Below are 19383 nucleotides of genomic sequence, written 5' to 3' on the forward strand. Positions count from 1 at the left end.
TGTACTTGGAAACTGGGCCAAGAGCTGAAAGTCACATCTGCTCCAATCAAAAACGCTGTGATTCATGAGGTATTCATTCATAAAATAAACACTACAGAGTATAAACAAATCAGGTGACAAGAAAATAGCTATTCGTACGTATGTGTACATGCTCATTCATGGATTTCAGGTACAGGTTTGTGTTTGTTGAGAGCCGACACACTCACCGGCGGCCCAGGTTCTCCCTTTTGTCCAGGTGGTCCAACCAGCAGCGAGTACTGGGTCGGCTCCAGGTCAAATGTTTGGAAACCATCTGTTGCAGCTGGAGTGACTAGAATGAACGAGGTGGGTTTGACATCCTGGATGCTGGTCACTTTTGGCTCAGGTTTCTTTGGAGCTACCGTGGTTAGTTGCTCTTTATGGGGAGAGTAAGCATTTGAAGGAGACCCCTGTGGCGAAACAGCTGTGGTTTGCCGGAGGTTTGGCTTCATCTCTGATGGTCTGGTGGAAACAGGTAAACGCACACTGTTCCCAGAAGGTTCTGCAGAGTTGGTACCCCCCTGCTTTGTGTTCTCTCTGGCTGGTGAAGTCGGTTTTGGGTTTGGCGGAGTCCCTCTGATCCTTAGAGACGCTGTAACAGTTTGAGTTGGAACTTTAGACGGGCTTTCCAACCCTGGATGTACCGGTGGAGAAATAGAAACAGAACCAGGTTGTGGGGGGCTGCCGGTCTGATACACAGAGCTTTTGTTCTGCATCAGCGATCGGTCGCTTGGAACCAGAATTGTAGTCCTTGTATTTTCCCCAGTCAAGGCCAGAGTAGGTGCCGCGGCCTTCTTGGATGTCTCCGCCAGTGACAGCGGAGTTATGTGAGTGACAGTGATGTTGGGGTCCGTGGAAAATAGAGGTAGCAGGGGTGGAAAGACAGGCCGGTACGTGTCAGCTTCTCTGCACTGTTTCTTAATGTAATCACAATAGTTATGAGCTGCCTCTGCAGAGGGGTAAATGTCAAACTGACAGATGGCGCCTTCAAACGGCGCCGAGTTGTGGTTCATTTTGCCCAGCAGGAAAGAGCCCTCCGGATCCAGGGCCTCCTCTTTTTTGGAGTGCATATCTGCGTGTACGCTTTTCTTACCACAAGACGTGTGTAAAAGTACCTGGTTGCTTCGGATATCCAAAGCCAGACTGTGCCACTGGCCATCGTAGACTTCATAGTCAAAACTGACGGAGCTCCTCTGCCCCACGTGTACAAGGACCTTCCCCGGAATGAACTGCACTCCGAGCTGCACTTTCCTTCTCTTGGACAGAATGGAGAAAAGAAAGGCGCTGTTGGTGCGATGGACCGAGAGGCTGAGGATCAGGGAGAGACTGGTGGTGTTGTAGGCGGGAGGGATGACAGTGCGCAGGGGCACCTGGATACGTGCCCTCGGGGTGAAGATGACACCAGACTTGAAGGGGATGACGCCGTTGGGAATGGCTCGAACGCCTGACGACCCGCCTGCCCTTCGCCCGGAGAGCCCAAGCTGCTGCAGAATATCCACATCTTGAGAGAAACAAGAGAAAGAGACAGGGAGAGAAACCAGTGAGGCTTAAAGCATTTATTTATTATTCAGTATCATTAAATCTTGATTTCTGAGCTTATATAACATGAGGTGTTCGTCTTCGCCTATACATCACTGAAAGGTCTGGCTCCTACATATCTCTGTGATCTCCTGCAACCACAGAGTTGCAGGGACGAGGTAAAAGCTCAGGAGAGATCATACTTTCTCAGCTGCAGCCCCCAAACTCTGGAACTGTTTGCCTCTGCATATCAGACTGTCCCAGACACTGCCTCTTTTTATTGCGTTTAAATCTAGTACTTTTAATTTTCCTTTCTGTTTATATACACATCGATCAGGCTTAACATTATGACCATCATCCTAATATTGTGAAGATCTCCCTTGTGGTGACTCATCAGAGAATGGGCATTTGTCTTCTGAGGGTGTCCTGTGGTGTCTGACAACACAATGCTGTTAGTGGGGGGCCTTTCACAAACAATTTTGTCTCTCATTTAATTGGTCAGTGACAAATAAGACGAATGAAGATCCTAGTGGTGCACACAGGAGAACTGATCTTAACAACACATACACCGATGAGGCATAACATTATGACCACCTTCCTAATATTACGTAGGTCTCCCTACCTTCAACTTAAACTATCATCAACATGGCAACGTATTTCTGCTGATAGCGTGCTTTTAAAAATTGCTGAGACATTTAAAGTCTGGGTGATTCATCCTCTGGAGGCCATGAGTGGCTCCACCAATTTTCATTCCAATCCAATGAATATCTGTCCCATTGTTATAGTCTTGACTAAACTGGTGCCCACAAAACAGCTGTGACTCAACAGGGTATGGACATGGGCCTTCTGAGGGTGTCCTGTGGTGCGACAGAATGTTGTTAGTTGTTGGGGGGGGGATCATCCCACAGATACTTGATCAGTTTGGGATCTAGTGAATTTGGAGGCCAGGTCAACACCTTGTGCTGTTCTTCATGTTTTTTTTTAGTTGTTCCTAAAGCATTTTTGTGTCCAACCCCATCTACCATCAAGGAGTGCTATTGCGTGGGAGGGCAGTGTGCGCTACATGTCTAAGTAACATCCACACCAATGAATGTCAGGTCCAGAAGTTTCCCAGCAGAACACTGAATTGTCACAAGTAGCAGTGCATTCATCCACCTACCACTCGTGTGCATGGATATGCATCAGAAAAACAGTGCAGTGACATAAGTGCAAATTAAGCATGCTACGATTCCATGCCAGGGGTTCACAAGTTTAAAACCTGACTAATGGAAAGCCCGCGGCAAAAGGCAATTTAAAAAGAATGCATAAAATTTCCGATGTGGTCGTACATCAACATTTACTTTTGGGGATTTCTGCATATTATGTAATAATTACATCAGTCTTAATTAGAACGAGCTCAGGAAACGGAGCCTGAATGAGTCTCCGGGGAGGACGGCGGTTAGGTGTATTAGAGCAGAGGCAGAAAATACAAAATGCTATCTCACATTATCTGGTAATGTCTGCTGATTAAAGATGATTGAAGCCATGCTGCAGTGTTTTCTGCAGGTTTTAATTGCTACTTGCATCTCAGGGGAGGAACGTGTGGGGAATGTTCCCACATTACAGACTTGTGTGCGCTGTATATTGCTCCTAATTGGATCCACACCTTTGTGTGAGGGCTTAAATAAATCCACATTTCAGTGGCGCAAGGAACAGGCTTTCTTTCTTGAGAATTCTTGTGAATAAACGCACATTCTTGAAGTTAGACTGGATCTCAGACTGGTCAGTTAAAGACACTTAGGGCATACAGCTTCCTACTATTGTATTGCAGTGTGCACAGACAATGGATGCTATAAAATAAAACTGAAAAGGTTTTAACCTCAAGTCCAACAACTAATATGACCCCCAAATCTAAAATCTAAATTGGTGGCCCCAAGCCCCAAATCAAGAACCACTGAAAAAACAGCACCAAGGTTACTTCCACAAGCTTAACATTCTTTGGAGGCGGCTGTAGCTCAGTATGTAGAGTACTCACTGGAAATGCTCCCATTGTGCCATTGTCCTACACTGTCAACACTGATCAGCCACAACATTATGACAGGAGAAGTGAATAACATTGACCATCGTGTGACAAGTCAGTGTTCTGCTGGGAAACTTCTGGACCTGGCATTCATTGGTGTGGATGTTACTTAGACATGTAGCACCCACCTATACCAGACCAGGCACCCCCACCCTATACCAATGACACTCCTTGATGGCAGCAGCCATCCCCAGCAGGATGGAGGATCAAAAACACTTTAGGAACAACTAAAAAAAAAACATGAAGAACAGCACAAGGTGTTGACCTGGCCTCCAAATTCACTAGATCCCAAACTGATCAAGTATCTGTGGGATGATCCACAGAGGCCCCTCCCCTCAAAGGCCCCCCCACTAACAGGACACCACAGGACACCCTCAGAAGGCCCATGTCCATTCTCTGATGAGTCACCACAAGGGAGACCTACATAATATTAGGAAGGTGGTCATAACGTTATGCCTGATCGGTGTATTGCTATGCACCAATGCAAGCCATTAGTAGTATAAACAAAATGCCTTGTTTTGTTTCAGTTGTGAGGATAGATCACAAGGCTGGTAAAGATTAACATCAATAATTAATTCATTAATTAAAAAAAACAAATGACTGCTAAACGATGAATCGCGCCTCAGCGGCAGAACAACAACTATAGACACGAGTCCCGCTAGGAAGAGGGACGCCCTGCTCACTGTGTTCAGGCAGCAGGAGGTCGGCTTGGTTGAAAAACTCACACATGGAAAAGAAACATCAAACACAAACTGGAAACAGAACAAAGGCTGTGTTCAGTCAAAGTTCCTCCACAGCACTGATTTGAATTGTTAATAAGGTTTGAGAGAAGCAAAATTGTTCTTTCATTGCGCGACGTACTCTCAGGGCTTCCACCGCGTATCTGAATCTGAGCAAGTAGGCGTGCTGCCGCAGGCTCTTTGTGGCCTCCTGATGAGCTGGGGGAAAATAAATAAATAATAATAATAATAATAACTGAGAACCGGGTAGAACAGATCCCGGAGACAAGCGCCGCTAAAGAACAAACGTACCAGAAAGCACAAGTTTTCTCGGAAAGCAGGCGCGTGCACATTAGCATGCATTTGCCGCCGTCTCGACAGTTCCTGCAGCTGTCAAAATCTTGATGAATTGAATAAGTTCCTTCATTCAAATGATCACAGCAGATAAACTACAACTTCTGTTTGCAGAGAGATGGAAGTCTTCAAGAAATTAAAGCGTCACAAGGTGTCCTCTCAAGTAACCAGCTAAAAATACTCCGTTCATACCTGCAGCTTCGCGCTCTGTATGCAAATAAACCCGGACAGTGCAATATTCTAACATTTACCGTCTCTGATTAATCTCCACTGCAGTTTCAGAACCATGAACAGCTGTTTGTTGTGCATGCATCGGTGACATTAAAGACTTGGGGACATGACAAGTCTCAGAACAAGTTATTCTTCCTTAGATTTATGTATGATTTAGTTGGTCAACAGGTACAAGGAGGCAATATTTTAAAACCATTGGAAATTGCTGCAAATTTAACACTGAAACATCCACAGTACAATCCTGTTCTACTTAAATGCAGGATATAACTGTAAATTTTAGTTAGTGTGAAGAAATTCAGCTGAAAGGAAAGGAAACACTGTATTGTCGGAAAACAAACCTTTCCTTTGCTAGGTAGCGTAGCAAAATTTGTTTTCTTTAACTGGATTGTTGTCCGACTGTGTAATACTGATTAGACTTGGATTAATGCTGCATTCCAGAAAGCTGGGATGTAGGATTTATCCCACTTGGAGTAAACTAGATGAGACCTAAGAGCGTTCCAGGAGAACGAAGTCAAACATAAACAACAAGCATGGCCAACCACAATAAGATAATATTTGTTTTGTTTCTGCAGTTACTAACAATGATCAAAATTGAGGTCTCCCAAAGTTTTTCCACCAGCTGTAGGTAATATACTTCTCTCTTTTTGTTAACGTAAGGCTACACTTCATCTAATAACTTTATGCAGAGAGATTATAGCCGCCATTGTTCTGTGATATCAGGCTGCTGCATCTCAGTAAATTTGGGGTAAATCGATATGCACCGACTTCGCTGGTAGGCCCTCCGACTTCAAGTGGCATTCCAGAAGACTTTTCCTAGTAGGACGTCTGAAATTTCAAACCTCCCACTTTTCTGGAACGCAGCATTAGTCTCGGTGTATTCAGCTGATGTGAACAACTTTAAAATCAGCCTGTAGAGCCTATCCCAGCTGTCATAGGGGCGAGAGGCCGGGTCCACCCTGGACAGGTCTCCAGTCTATCACAGGGCTAACACAGAGAGACACTCACACCTACGGCCAATTTAGAATCACCAATGAACCTAACCAGCATGTCTTTGGATGGTGGGAGGAAGCTGGAGAACCTGGAGAGAACCCACGCAGACACAGGGAGAACATGCAGACTGGACTCGAACCCAGAACCTTCCTGCTGTGAGGCATCAGTGCTAACCACCGGCGATCATCACCGTTGCTGATTTATAGTTTAACACAGGGATGCATGATGTTCCTTCTCTTCTGCTGGTGAAAAGCTGTTGGATATTGGAATAATAATACTTGTGTTTTTAAGTGGAAAGCTACCCTTGATACCAAAGAGTTGCGCTGGATTTTTGAGATTTCTTTCTTTGCTAAATGCCTGATGTTTTGATTTTAGTTCTCTGAGAAAAGTTCATTTTAAAAGCTTATATTTAGTTAACAAAGAGACACATGGTCACTTTAAAGCTGTGTTATTCGTCCTATAACTTGAATTGACTATTTCAGATGCTACATTTCTACACTAAACTGAAATGTGGCATCTTTATAGCAAGACTGGCAAGGAATAATTGATCAAGTCACAATGTTTAGAAGAAAAAATTTAAAAATGATTCTCTAAATCCAAAAATATGGACAACATGTAGCAGCGTACAGTAAAATGCAAATAATTAGCTGCTAATCCTTTGCCTGTATATTAACGTAAAAGTGGAAAATAACAGATTTATGTTGTGATTAAAAAAAAACAACTGTGCTAAACAGCAAGATGCTATTAATTTTACAGTAACTGGCTGCAACTGTGCTGACAGATCTTTAATGTTTTCAGGCAGAAAAATCTTTAAGAGTCACTTACGGGGCTTTTTCCTTTACAGGCGATCACTTATAACCTGAATGAATGAGGCAAAACTCCACTTACACAACAGAACCCCTGTGGAGTAGGCGGCCCTTAACATGACCCAGGACGCGTTGTGTGTTCACACCTACCAAAAAGGAATTCAGTCAAACGTGTCCCAGACCACCTCAGTGCCTCCTGGATGTGTTCTCACCCGTACTTGAAGCTGGACAATAACCAGGTCTGAACAATAATGATGGATATTACCAAGCCAAACAGATACACTTCTAACATTATGAATTATTTAACCTCGTCATTATGACTCAAATGGTTTGCTTGTTGCAGAGATGCATTTGAGCTAAGTGTGACTGAGGCCCCAAACCTCCTCTAGGGATATTGCACCATGTCTGACCTCAACCAGGAAGGAAATGTGCAAGGCTAATAATGTATGTATAGCTGTGGGTAGTGTGCAAAAAAAATAAATAGAAATGAAAGCCCTGTCCACAAAAACAGTCTTGGACGTGTGTCTTTACTACACTGGAGTACATGCGGCGACACGCAAACAAATAAATACAATAGACTGTAATTACAGCCACTTTCCATAAGCATGACTTCCACAGCATGTGATCTGCATGCGAGTATTTATCTTGATCCAAGAGAAGTCTGCAGGTTTGTTTTCTGCTGAAGCACAGTGCAAATTCATAGTGTTGTTAGGATCTAAGTGTGTGTAAATTAACACTTGCTTGCATATAAAAATAAATCTAGGTCTTTAGACTCTCAGCAGTCATCAGAGTAAAGTATCATCTAATAAAATTCCCTGGAACTTGGAAGGAACGAGCTGAATAAGAACTGTCAGATTCTGATTGACAGGGATGTCTGACAACACCAGGGTTTTCAGGTTGTGTAACAGGAAGCTGACATCACGTAACCGACGTCGATGCACATCTGAGCGTGAGTGACAACAAGAAATGGAGAGCGGCGAAGACTTAGCGATGCATGGCTGATCGGTCACGTGACACCTGTATTAAGACGTCAAAGAGGCGTCTGAGGCTCGTCGTCGGGGCCGAACGGCTGCAGGTCAGCGGGTAATATCCAATAAATGCCTGGAAATGTTGTCTGTGAAGGTTCTCAGTCATCCAGGTCATGGTACATCCAAAAAAGGTTCAAAAAAGAGTTTTTTGAGAAGACGTTTCATCACTCATCCGAGTAGCTTCTTCAGTGGAAGCGGAACAGATTCTCCAGAAACATTAATGGAAATTAGCTGCACCAGTTTCTGGTTGTTAACATAACAAGCAAGTTTCAGGAGGAGTTCCTATTTAAACCTCAAACTTCCCACCAGTCCCCGAGAACTGAAGAAGCTACTCGGATGAGTGGTGAAACGTCTTCTCAAAAAACTCTACAAGTCCAGTTGCCTTTTTTGAGCCTGGAAACGTTGTAAGAAAAAGGCCTATTGTTTTACATATTCTCAGTTATGCGCAATGAAAGCAATTTGCTAAGATACTGGGTTTTCAAAATGTTTGCGCTGATAGTAAGAGACAGAATAAACCGCATCCCCGTCTACTCCTCTAAAACAAATGTCATCAAAGGAAAAATATAACTGGTAAAGACGTCTGAAAACAACCGCTTCAAGCGTCAAAGAGCAGAAAAGAGCAGCCCACAGGCGTCCAAGGGAAAGTAAACATACTGAATCTGAGTTTAGAGGCTTGATACACTGATCAGCCACAACATTAAAACCACTGACAGGAGAAGTAAATAACATTGACCATCTTGTGACAATTCAGTGTTCTGCTGGGAAACTTCTAGACCTGGCATTCATTGGTGTGGATGTAACTTAGACATCTAGCACCCACCTAGACCAGACCAGGCACCCCCACCCCATAGCAATGACACTCCTTGATGGCAGCAGCCATCCCCAGCAGGATGCAGCCTGACACACACACAAAAACACTTTAGGAACAACTAAAAAAAAACATGAAGAACAGCACAAGGTGTTGACCTGGCCTCCAAATTCACTAGATCCCAAACTGATCAAGTATCTTACCAGAGGCCCCTCCCCTCAAAGGCCCCCGCACTAACACCACAGGACACCCTCAGAAGGCCCAAATCCATTCTCTGAGTCACCACAAGGGAGACCTGCACAAAATTAGGAAGGTGGTCATAATGTTATGCCTGATCCGTTTACAAAAGGTACAGCTGACCAAGATGGATGCTGATCACTTTGGGGATAACTTGGACCAGCATGTGCATGATAACAGTCCCATGTCAGGTAGTTTACTGTGTTGCGTTGCCGTTTCCTCCCGATCGTTCCAGTCTGTTCTGATTCTAGCGTCCCTGCAAACCCACCGTGACCACCCAGGAATTGATTTTAATTTCCTCTCTCCTACAGTTTGCGAGGCGCATTTTGTGACACCACCTGCTCAGAAACAGTCACCCATCTTCCATCGTCCTTCAGCTGCTTACCTTGTGCTTGTGCCAGCCTTAGAGAGCAGGTGCAACAGAGTATAGTCCAAAGAATCAGAACTCTCCTAAAGAGGAAAAAAAGAAGGTGAGAGGCAGAGTCAGTCTTTATATTTCACAATTTAGTAGTCCTTCAAGTATATTTTCATGTTCATGCATCTTTAAATGCCCAGAATAATCAACGATCCATAAATCGTGTCTCTGAATGTTGTGGTGTTAAAGGTTGCAGGACAAAGTTGCAGGTCTAGGTTATAACCAAACTCTTCATTGAGAGTCGACCTCCAGCGGCGTCCGGACCTGCTGCTGCAGCATCGGCGGCAGCTCTGCTTTTTGTTCAACACGTGTTTCAAGACAACCAGCTTCATCTTATCTGGCTGCCTGAGCAGATAAGCTCAGTGAGCGCTCCCAGAAGGCCACCTCTGGCAAATATTACAAACCACTGCATTACCTTAAAACCCACAATTCCTTCAGATTGCACGAGACAAATGCTTGGAAAAGAAATGAGTTTCATACTGTATACTCCATCTCTATTGTAAGATCACTTCTGGTTTCAGTAAGCTACAGGTTTGACAGTTTTAAAAGCTTGCCAAATTGTCTCAGTCCACAGAAGTAAACTCCCGACTTGAACCAATTCAATCTGTGATGTCTATAGATGAAGACATGTGGCCTCCTCACACTTCCAGCAGAGCTAATGTCGCTCTAAAGGTGCTAAATCATCTCAGACGGGTGCAACGTCAAACTTGTCACCTGAATGACGCCATGTTTCTACACACCACAGCCTGTCATGTGTTTGAATGCGACCCGGACGCCTTGTTGAGTGAGCGCCGTTTGCTCTGTGACAAGCGCTGCAACGAGAGCAAGAGGCAGGAAACCTTTTACATTTGTGGTTTTCCTGCAGAAACCCACTGGTCAACCACTGGCACACACACTGGAGCTTTTAAAACTTCCTCTCCCTCTCCTGCTTTTCTCACACTAAATGGACCACAGGAGCGGGAACTAAAGCGTGGGTGTGCAGTTTGTCCAGTTATATGATGCAACGCTTTTCACTTTTCTACATCTCCTCCCTTCGGGCCGGCGGGCCAACCCGGCTGAGTGAGACATGCACAGCAGGCAGGAGGAGGAGAGGAGGAGGAGAGGAGGAGGAGGAAGCGAAGGCCGTCTCCTCCTCTCATACATCTCCCCTCAAATCAGTCCCAGACCGTTTGGCAGCTCATTCTGATACAAGCTGCAAAGTCATAACTTGGGGAGCAGTACAGCAGATTAGTTTCTCTGAAGTGTGTGGAGAGCACTGATCTGCAGCCCATTAAAGTGCACCACCTGTTCCAGTTTAGAGCTCTAATGTGTTTAGTTATTAGTTAAACTTGAATATCGGTCAATGACAAGTCTGTGGAAAACACTGCATCAATATCACCAACTTAACACCAGCATCTTCTGTGAAACTGATACCAGTTTAGACCCAGTTATAGAGGACTCCCTCTTATTACCAGAAGAAGAAGAAGAAGAAATAAGAAAAGAATTAAAATCCTGTTTGTTTGAGTGACTCACCCCCCGACTCCAGTGGATTTGAGTTTGGAGTGCGGGGCATTGTCCGGCTCCATAGCGGTTACTTCATTCTTTCTTGGGAGTTTTCACTACAGTCCAGATAAAGTTTTTCCATCCCAGGTGTTTCCAAGAGGGTCGCGCAAGGAGTTAACGGACCAAAAAAATAAACTAAAAAAACAAATTAACTAAGAACGAAAATGTTGCTCTGTGTCATTGTCGTGGTTCTTCTTCTTCTCCTCCTTGAGACATCTCCTTCCCGAAGGTGACACCAGTTTAAAAAAAAAAAAAAAAAAAAGACGCTCCGCAGAGCTCCACCTGTGCGCGTCCTTTATTTTTGCTTCCTTCCCTTCGCGCGTCGCTTAAAGAACAAAACCTCTCCAACCTCTCCTCTCGCAGGACAAGACGACGACCGCGGCTCGGCGCGTGTGTGTGTGCGTGCGTTAAGTGTGTGTCGACTTTCCAAAATGAAAGTTTATTGTGGACTGAGGGGAAATCTCGAGAACCGGGAAGAAGAAGAAGAGGAGGGGGTGCACCTCCCTCCCTCTATCGCCCTCAGCTGACATCCAGGGAAACTAATCTGGCGCTACGCGGAGGTGCGGCGCTCCTCCAGCTGAAGGTGTGTCCTCTCAGAGAGCGGGACCCTGTCTCGGATTGGACGTGTGACTCGGTTGCTTTTTTTTTTTTTTTTTCTTCTGGTCCTTGCAGGGACAGAAATGCTGCAGGTTTTGTGTGACCGCTTGCAGCTTGTTGCGCTGGAGCGTTTGCAGGGCCACAGCAAAGTTTTTTTAGGAACTGGTGTTGAGCTCAAGCCCCCACACCCTCCCCTGTAGAAAAGTCCAAAAACAATCTGCAAGACTTTTCTTTTGTTGGTTGATCTTTCTTTTCATTCATTCATTTCATTCATTTCATTCAGTTTCAGTCATCTTGGCTCCGGTTGCATTAGGATACCATCTGGGCAATCCGGTCGCGAGTGGCCGCTGTAAAAGACAGATGTGAACACTCCTGGGACGCATTTGAGAGATCTGATCTCTGACCACATTTAGAGGTGGTCTGGGTCACATTCTTCCACACACGTCCGTCCCGAGTCACATTAAAGACCTCCTACTCAACTGGGATGCATCTGGTGAGCTATAATCTGAGTTGTGTGCAGATCTAACTAGCTTAGAGGGTGGAGATCAATAAATAATAACTTAACGTGTGCGCCAAAGTCATGATGCACGCACATAAAACAGCGCTGTTCTCTGGTCTGGAGCAGCGGTAGAGATCCGTTAGAGGCAGCAGCTGTTATTTTATTCTACAGTCCGCCAAGAGAAGTCAGTGTTTATTAGCATACGGAGCGTGAAACTGAGATCGGATCTGAAGAGCAGGCTGGAGACTCGTGTTAATGCCAGGTGTTAACACAAGTAACCTAAAGCTGGACACGATTGGAAAAGCCAGAAGGTCTGTCAGTTTGATGACGTTAATGCATGCACTTTTTCACATATTTGGGACATATCGCAAATGTTCACTAGTAAAAGTGAAATTGTGGTTTTCATGGTTTTTCTTGTTATGTTTTTGTTCGTCTTTCCTCTGGGGGAAGAGGAGGTCAGTTTCACGACAGCTGACATGAGCGCGTGTCACCAACAGGGTGTGCTACGTCAAAAATTGAGCTTTTAAAAGCAACAAAGTGTCACCAGTCAGTATATTTGCGAAGATAAAAAACGTTTCATGCACATTTCCAGAGGTTGCACCAACCAGATACAAACAGGTCATCTCCAGCTGGATGCATCATGAGTCTGTTTTTTTGAAAATGTTAAGAAAGAATAGCCTCAGGTCAAAAGGGAATGGCTGTTAAAGGACAAATAAGTCTTTCTGACTGTCACACAGACTGTTTTTGCCGGCGTATTTTGATCCATCTGGTCCACTAACATTTGGAAAGTGCAAGGAGCTAACAGGAAGCCAGTCACATTTGTACATGCTCCCTACTTACAAGGCATTCTTTGTGGGCCCACAATGGTGCAAGACATGCGGGTACCCCGTGGATAAAGGTTTTAAAACCTTTCGTTTGACCAGCTGGAATGATTATAAAACCAAAAATCTGGACTCTTTGCACAGCTAGTCCAGCAACTGCACATCTGCCAGAGAGATAAACTGAACTCTAGTTTCATAAATGGTCATGAAATATGTGATGACAACACTGTGAATTACAACAGCCGTGTCTTTGACATTTGTGTCCTGCAATTTCCTGTTACTGTCTTCAGATATGTGTACTAAAACCATATATCAGACTTTGGTCAGACTCTAATAACAACTCCATGTCATGTCACAGACATCTGAAGTTGCTGAAACACACAAATTGTTGGGGGAGGGAGGGTTAAAAAAAAAAAAGGGACATGAGCTTAGTATCCAGAGCCTTTTAGATGAAGCCCAGTCACAGCAAAGGACTTTTGTGCAGTCACCTCACCAAAATATTTAATTTCTTGTGAAAAGGGTGACTGGACTTTAATGGTAGGCCTGTAATCTGTTTGACAGCTGAAAACGTCCCGTTTGAACACTCCTACTGTTTGCTCTTCACAACTACTCTGTCTGTGTCAGGGTTCATCAAACGAAAACAAATATGACGACCACAATTTCCACTTCAACAAACGACCAGCTCATTCAATCAAGTTGATATCTGACCCAGCGGGGCAGCTTTTTGTTGACGGCCTTTCTTCGCCTCCTGCTTCACCAACATTCACTTCCGTTCTCACCAGAGTGGCAGGGATCTGGGTCTGTGGACCTGTGTGTGTGTGTGTGTGTGTGTGCTGTCGTGTGCTGTGAAATTCCTCCGCCAAAGAAAGTCCTCATTGACCCGCCTTCGGCAAACACGCTATGACAGTGTCCAGGGGAGACCCAACAGAGCACCGATTCAGCTGCCTGCAACTGGATCCCTGCTCCTCGCACAGAGCCCCCCTCACAGTCCATCCTCTCGTGGCCAGGAAGGAAGGGAGCTCGCCACCTCCGAAAGAGCACTTCCCATCTACCTGTCAGATGAGCGCCGTCAGATGTGAGCTTTTGTTACCGCCAGGTTTAGTTCACGGACAAGAAGGCCAATGTCCTGACAGGGGAAGAGCCCTAGAGGAAAGATCTCCAATCTGGAGTGTTACGTTTCATGTGGTTTGTAATGATTATTGCTGCAGACTATGCAAGTAGTTCTCAAACTGTGGCACAGAGGCTGCCAAGTGTTCTTTAAGGCCTCCCAGCCTGGGAAATACACAACTTGCCAAGAGTTAGTTGAGAAGAAGAAGCAGCAGGCAGCTGGTTAGTGGTTAGCAGAGTGTAACATAAAAACTGTAAATGGGTTTAATGTCTTAACATCAACCAGCCCAGCGTGTTCACTGGCAAATTCAGAGCTTTGCTTTGTTTTCTTTAGACGGAGCTACATCTGGCTGTCAGTCTTTGTGCAAACACGGGTCTGTCCTCTCATCTAAACTCACGGTTATGCCTAATAAACTGGTCCAACTACTTAACGGTGGTTTATGAATTGTTTGATTTAAAGGAAAATGTTGGAAAACCTTCATACGTTACCAACAGTGCGTTTTGTGAATTATGACCACCTTCCTAATATTGTGCAGGTCTCCCTTGTGGTGACTCATCAGAGAATGGACATGGGCCTTCTGAGGGTGTCCTGTGGTGTCTGGCAACACAATGTTGTTAGTGGGGGGGGCTTTGAGGGGAGGGGCCTCTGTGGATCATCCCACAGATACTTGATCAGTTTGGGATCTAGTGAGTTTGGAGGATGTTCTTCATGGTTTTGTGAGTTGTTCCTAGAGCGTTTTTGTGGCTGCATCCTGCTGGGGATGGCTGCTGCCATCAAGGAATGTCGTTGCTATGGGGTGGGGGTGCCTGGTCTGGTCTAGGTGGGTGCTACATGTCTAAGTAACATCCACACCAATGAATGCCAGGTCCAGAAGTTTCCCAGCAGAACACTGAACTGTCACAAGATGATCAATGTTATTCACTTCTCCTGTCGGTGGTCATAATATTGTGGCTGATCGGTGTATGTGCATGTACATGATTGGTTGTTTCCATTTAAAATGACACACTTTGTTTTACTTAATAGATCATTTAAATTGATTGTTTGCTGTGTGTTTCTTGATGACCATCCACTGCAAGTGCTGCTGGAGTCATGACACCCCGTCCCTGCCTATGGCCCTCGTTCTTCATTCAGACTAAAGATGCACATATTCAAATTCAGGCATGGATTAATCTGCAATTGCATCAATATGTGTATACAGCAGGAGCATGGTGTACAGTTTAAATGGAACTTCCTCGCCCCCTGCTGCAGCGTGGCTCATTTCTTTTTCTTTCTTTTTTTTTACTTTTAATCATTTTTAGACAACAAGGTTCCTCTGACGTAGGCTACAGTGGCAAATCTTGTTAGTGTAGGTCTTTGCTTGTGTGTTTCCTGTGAAGGCTGAGGAAATTTGGCGTGTCAGCCAAAATGCTCAGCCAGTTTTACAGAAGTACAGTTGGGAGCGTCATCTCCATCTCGCTCACAGTGTGGTTTGGAAACTGCACCGCTCACGACAGGAGGGTTCCTCCAACGTGAGATTACAAAAAAAAAACTGCATAATTCATTTCTGGAGGAGGCGTCATCATCACTGCAGAACATTTACATGATCAAGGGCTTTCAGTTACTGTTTTCAGACAGTGTAAAGAAAAGTGAAGCCAAAGCAAGTAGAGCTCCCCCTGGTGGCTGGCTGCAGTATAGGTCATAAGCTCCACCCCTTCCATGTTAGTGGGCGGGACTAAAACATTAAAATACATGTCAAATATATTTTTTTATATAATTTTAGGTAGTTAATATAATCTTGATGAATGTTTAAGTGCCAATTTTTTGGATAGGCTACATTTTGTTTTAGTTAGTTTTTTGACGTTATAGAAACAGGATGTGACATAATGGCGACCACCAGTTGCCATGCCAACCGTTCCGTAAAGTGTTCCTATGGCACTGTAAAAACAAATTCAGTGTGTAATCCAACATTTTCTTGTAACTGAAATTCTGAAATTACTGAAAACTCGCAAGATGGCGCCGCCCATATCCCCGGGAAAATAGCATCAGTTTGGCTAATGCAAGGAAGTGCATATTTATATACAGTCTATGGTTCATCATACTCCTGGACAGTTCATACATGGCCTTCCCGAACCAGTAGCACAATGCACAGAACACTTTTTAAACTCAGGTTTTAACCTTTTTTAGCATTAAATTTAACAGATTTCTCTTGCACCTTGTTTTTTTTAGATTTTATTCTTTTGTATGTTTAATATTTCTTTTATTGCTTTAGTGTTGTTAGTAAGTGAGATTTGCCAAGTAAGAATTTCACTTTATGGTCTAAACTAAAGCTGCTTTTACTGTGCATATAACAATAAACATCTTGAATCTTTTATTTTACAGGATGTATTGGCAATAAAAAAGAATGTATAATATAATCTGACTTATCCCGCATGGACGGTTTGGAAACATTTATGGCATAGTTTTTTGTATATACTCTGCATTGTTCTATTTTTCGTTCCTTAAAAGTGTCTTGTGCTTGCATGTTATGCTGCTCACATGTGCCTTAAATCGCCCCCCGGGGACAAATAAAGTTTTCTGAATCTGAATTATCTGTAGAGGAGAGAGGGGTTGGTAATGTCTTTCCTGTGTCGTGCAGCCTGCAGAGAGTTATGTAATTGTTATGTAAACTCTTTCCATATAGGTTCCTTGGGACACATAAGGCGTTTTACGTCCAGGTGGCTCTTGGCGCTGTCTGTGGTGAAATTTTATCGCTGATTTCCTACCTGACATCAGTTCAACAAGTGTCTTCTTCCAAGACATAAATGAATTCCTCCGCTCTCTGAAGTTTGCTTCATGGAAACCATGAATGAGCTCCAGCGGGAAGAGTAACGACTGTAAACTGAGTTTTGTTTTGCCGTTGTTTTTTTTCCTTTTAAACATCCAGAGGCACGTTTTTCTATTAGTGTTTTATGAGTCGATTTTCTCCCACTCATCACACATGACTGCCACCCTAGTCTGTAACCGTTATCAGGTGTGGAAAGGCGCTGGGACTGTTTTTTTTTTTTCCTTTCTCCAGACCAGGGGTGGGTAATAGAAATCAGCTGCATGCCCTGACAAAACGACAACACAATTTCCCTGCAGGGATTAATAACGTTTACTTATATTTTTTTTCTGATCCTGATTCTAATAAGACGTTCAGTGCCCGCAGGAAATTGGAGGATTTTCCTGCAGACGGACGGTGACACTGTAAATAGCATCTCTATATTATATCCACATGAATCATTTTTAGAGGACTCACATTATTTACGGGCAACATTTGGTCGTGCAGAGCCTAAGTATTATGTTGATTTATCCCAGTGAACGTGGCAGTGATTTTTTGATATTGGTAAAAGCATCTGAAAACCAAGGGGGATTCTGAGTGTTTAAGGTCATTCCCTTCAAATTTCTACAACGAGCCTCCGAATATGAACTTAGCACGTAGCCAGAGTATCCTTTCATGTCACGCTCTGGTGATGGAAACTCTTGTCTGATAAACACAGACTCTTTTGTTGTACTCCCATGTCCCGGGGAATTGGGGCCAGCTGAATGCGGCAACCTCTGTGCAGGCACAGCTGGATCCAATAAGAGCATGCCCTGCTGCTCTGTTTACCCATTCCATACGTTGCAGCGGGGACACTTAGAGAGCAGCTCACACTGATAGAATAGTGTCTCTCTTTGTCTGATATGTTGCCCCCTCGGGATGAGACTATGCAATTAGAAGCGTTGATGCTTTGTCGTTCAGTAGTTGCATCATTTTCAGCAGTCTCAATTGAAAAGTCATGGTCTTGTGGAAACTATAAATTTTATTTGTTAGTCGTGTTTTAAATTTGCGGTATATGGGCTGATGATTTGGACGAAAGAAGAAAGTTCAATATGTCAAACGTGTATGGAAGTAATTAATTAATTTCCCACTATTTCCTGTTGTTAACAGTGCATTAAAACATTATGTTTCAACCCTGAGACCACCCACATAATCAATATATTTCTGACAAAAAAAAAACGTTGTATACAATTTTATCCCACCATTCACAGAGTTTCCAGGGTTTTCTTTTTATCAGGGAAATATTTGCAAATTTTGAAAAGGCTGCATCAAGAATGTCATTGATGTAGTTACTCATATTTCAATATGAATATTCACTTTATTAATTTACCCACCTATGCCGGACCATTCACCCCCCAACCCCATAGCAATGGGTTAGGGTTAGGGTTAGGCCAGCAGAGGTTGCACTTCCTGCGTCAGCTCAGCTCAGGAAGTTCAACGTGCCTCAGGAGCTGCAGATCATTTTCTACTCTACAATAATCCAGTCTGTCCTGACCACGTCCATCACAGTCTGGTTTGGATCATGTCACAACATGACAAGGAGAACAATCAGGTCTGCAGAGAAGATTATTGGTACTCATCTTTCTTCCATCGCGGACCTGTACCGGTCCAGGGTCAGGAAGCGGGCCGGTAAAATCTCCACAGACCCCTCACACTCCGGACACAATCTGTTTAGACTCCTCCCCTCAGGCCGGCGTTACAGAGCACTGTACGACAAAACCACCCGCCACAAAGACAGTTCCTTCCCCCTGGCTGTCGCTCTGACGAGCAATAACTACAGATCGAGATAAATTTTTTTATGGTTTTCTTTTTTACACTTATTTAAGTTCTGTGTTTTTGTACAAGAGAGTCAAAAGTTACTGGAGTCAAATTCCTTATATGTGCACAAATACTTGGCCAATAAAGCTGATTCTGATTCTGACGACACTCCTTGATGGCAGCAGCCATCCCCAGCAGGATGCAGCCTGACACAGACACACACACATAAACACTTTAGGAACAACTAAAACTAATGTTCTGTTGCCAGACACCACAGGACACCCTCAAGGGAGACCTACACAGTATCAGGAAGGTGGTCATAATGTTATGCCTTATCGGTGTGTGAGGCTTGTGGATGGATGCCTGTAACTTGCTGTTAAAGTTAAAGCCAGTGTTATATCCCTCAGAGATCTGAGCACTGTGATGCAAGAGTTTGCTAATTTCCTGCATCCGGCCTCTTCACCACTTATTTAGAGGACATCATAAGTCAGAGCACAGTATTGCAGTGATATGCAAAGCCAAGACTTTACTTCTCAATGAAAAGGCAATAAAGAAAAACTGAAAGGCAAAAGTGCTTGAGCAGAAAGTCTGAGCCTGCCTGAAGGCCACATTAGATGTGGTAATTATTGCCAATTCCTTATCCCGCCGAGCTGCAGAGAGACAGACGCTGCTGCCAAGGCAGAGGCATTGTTGTGGTGACATTTGAGCGGAGGATCAAACCGCCGATGAATAATCCATATTGAAAAGCTGCTCTTTCTGCCAAATGTCAAACAGCAGCGGGAGCCATTGTTCAAGGAGCGGACTGTAAAACTTTTCATTCATCATCATAATGCTGTGTCACACAGTGTTGTGAGGGTGCCGGCGCACTGAGCGCTGAACAAACAGTTGTTTAAAGTCTGCGTGGTTAAAGGACTGTAGCGTTAGACGTGATGCTCGTCATGTAATCCACCGCTTAGTTATAATAGACTTTCCCTCAGTGACTGCGTGACCTTTCCTCATGTTCTAACCTAACGCTGGTTTCTTTTATGGCAAACAATGAATAAAACACACACTTTAA

The 19383-nt window shown here is 44.1% G+C and overlaps 1 protein-coding gene across 2 annotated transcripts in view; it reads right to left on the reverse strand.

Annotated features, from left to right (window-relative positions):
* The window catches only part of col27a1b (collagen, type XXVII, alpha 1b), an 84441-nt gene extending 73323 nt beyond the window's left edge, over positions 1-11118 (reverse strand). For both annotated transcript variants that reach the window (XM_084550951.1, XM_084550950.1), the window contains exons 1-3: positions 10696-11118; positions 9154-9218; positions 207-1519 (exon numbers count right to left, since the gene is read on the reverse strand). In XM_084550951.1, the coding sequence (XP_084407077.1) occupies positions 207-1519; positions 9154-9218; positions 10696-10748 (1431 nt within the window). In that variant the 5' untranslated portion in view covers positions 10749-11118. The remainder of the gene's footprint in view (positions 1-206; positions 1520-9153; positions 9219-10695) is intronic.
* Between the last annotated feature and the right edge of the window lie 8265 nt (positions 11119-19383).

The sequence above is a fragment of the Chelon labrosus genome, assembly GCF_963514085.1.
Source record: "Chelon labrosus genome assembly, chromosome: 9".
NCBI lineage: Eukaryota > Metazoa > Chordata > Actinopteri > Mugiliformes > Mugilidae > Chelon > Chelon labrosus.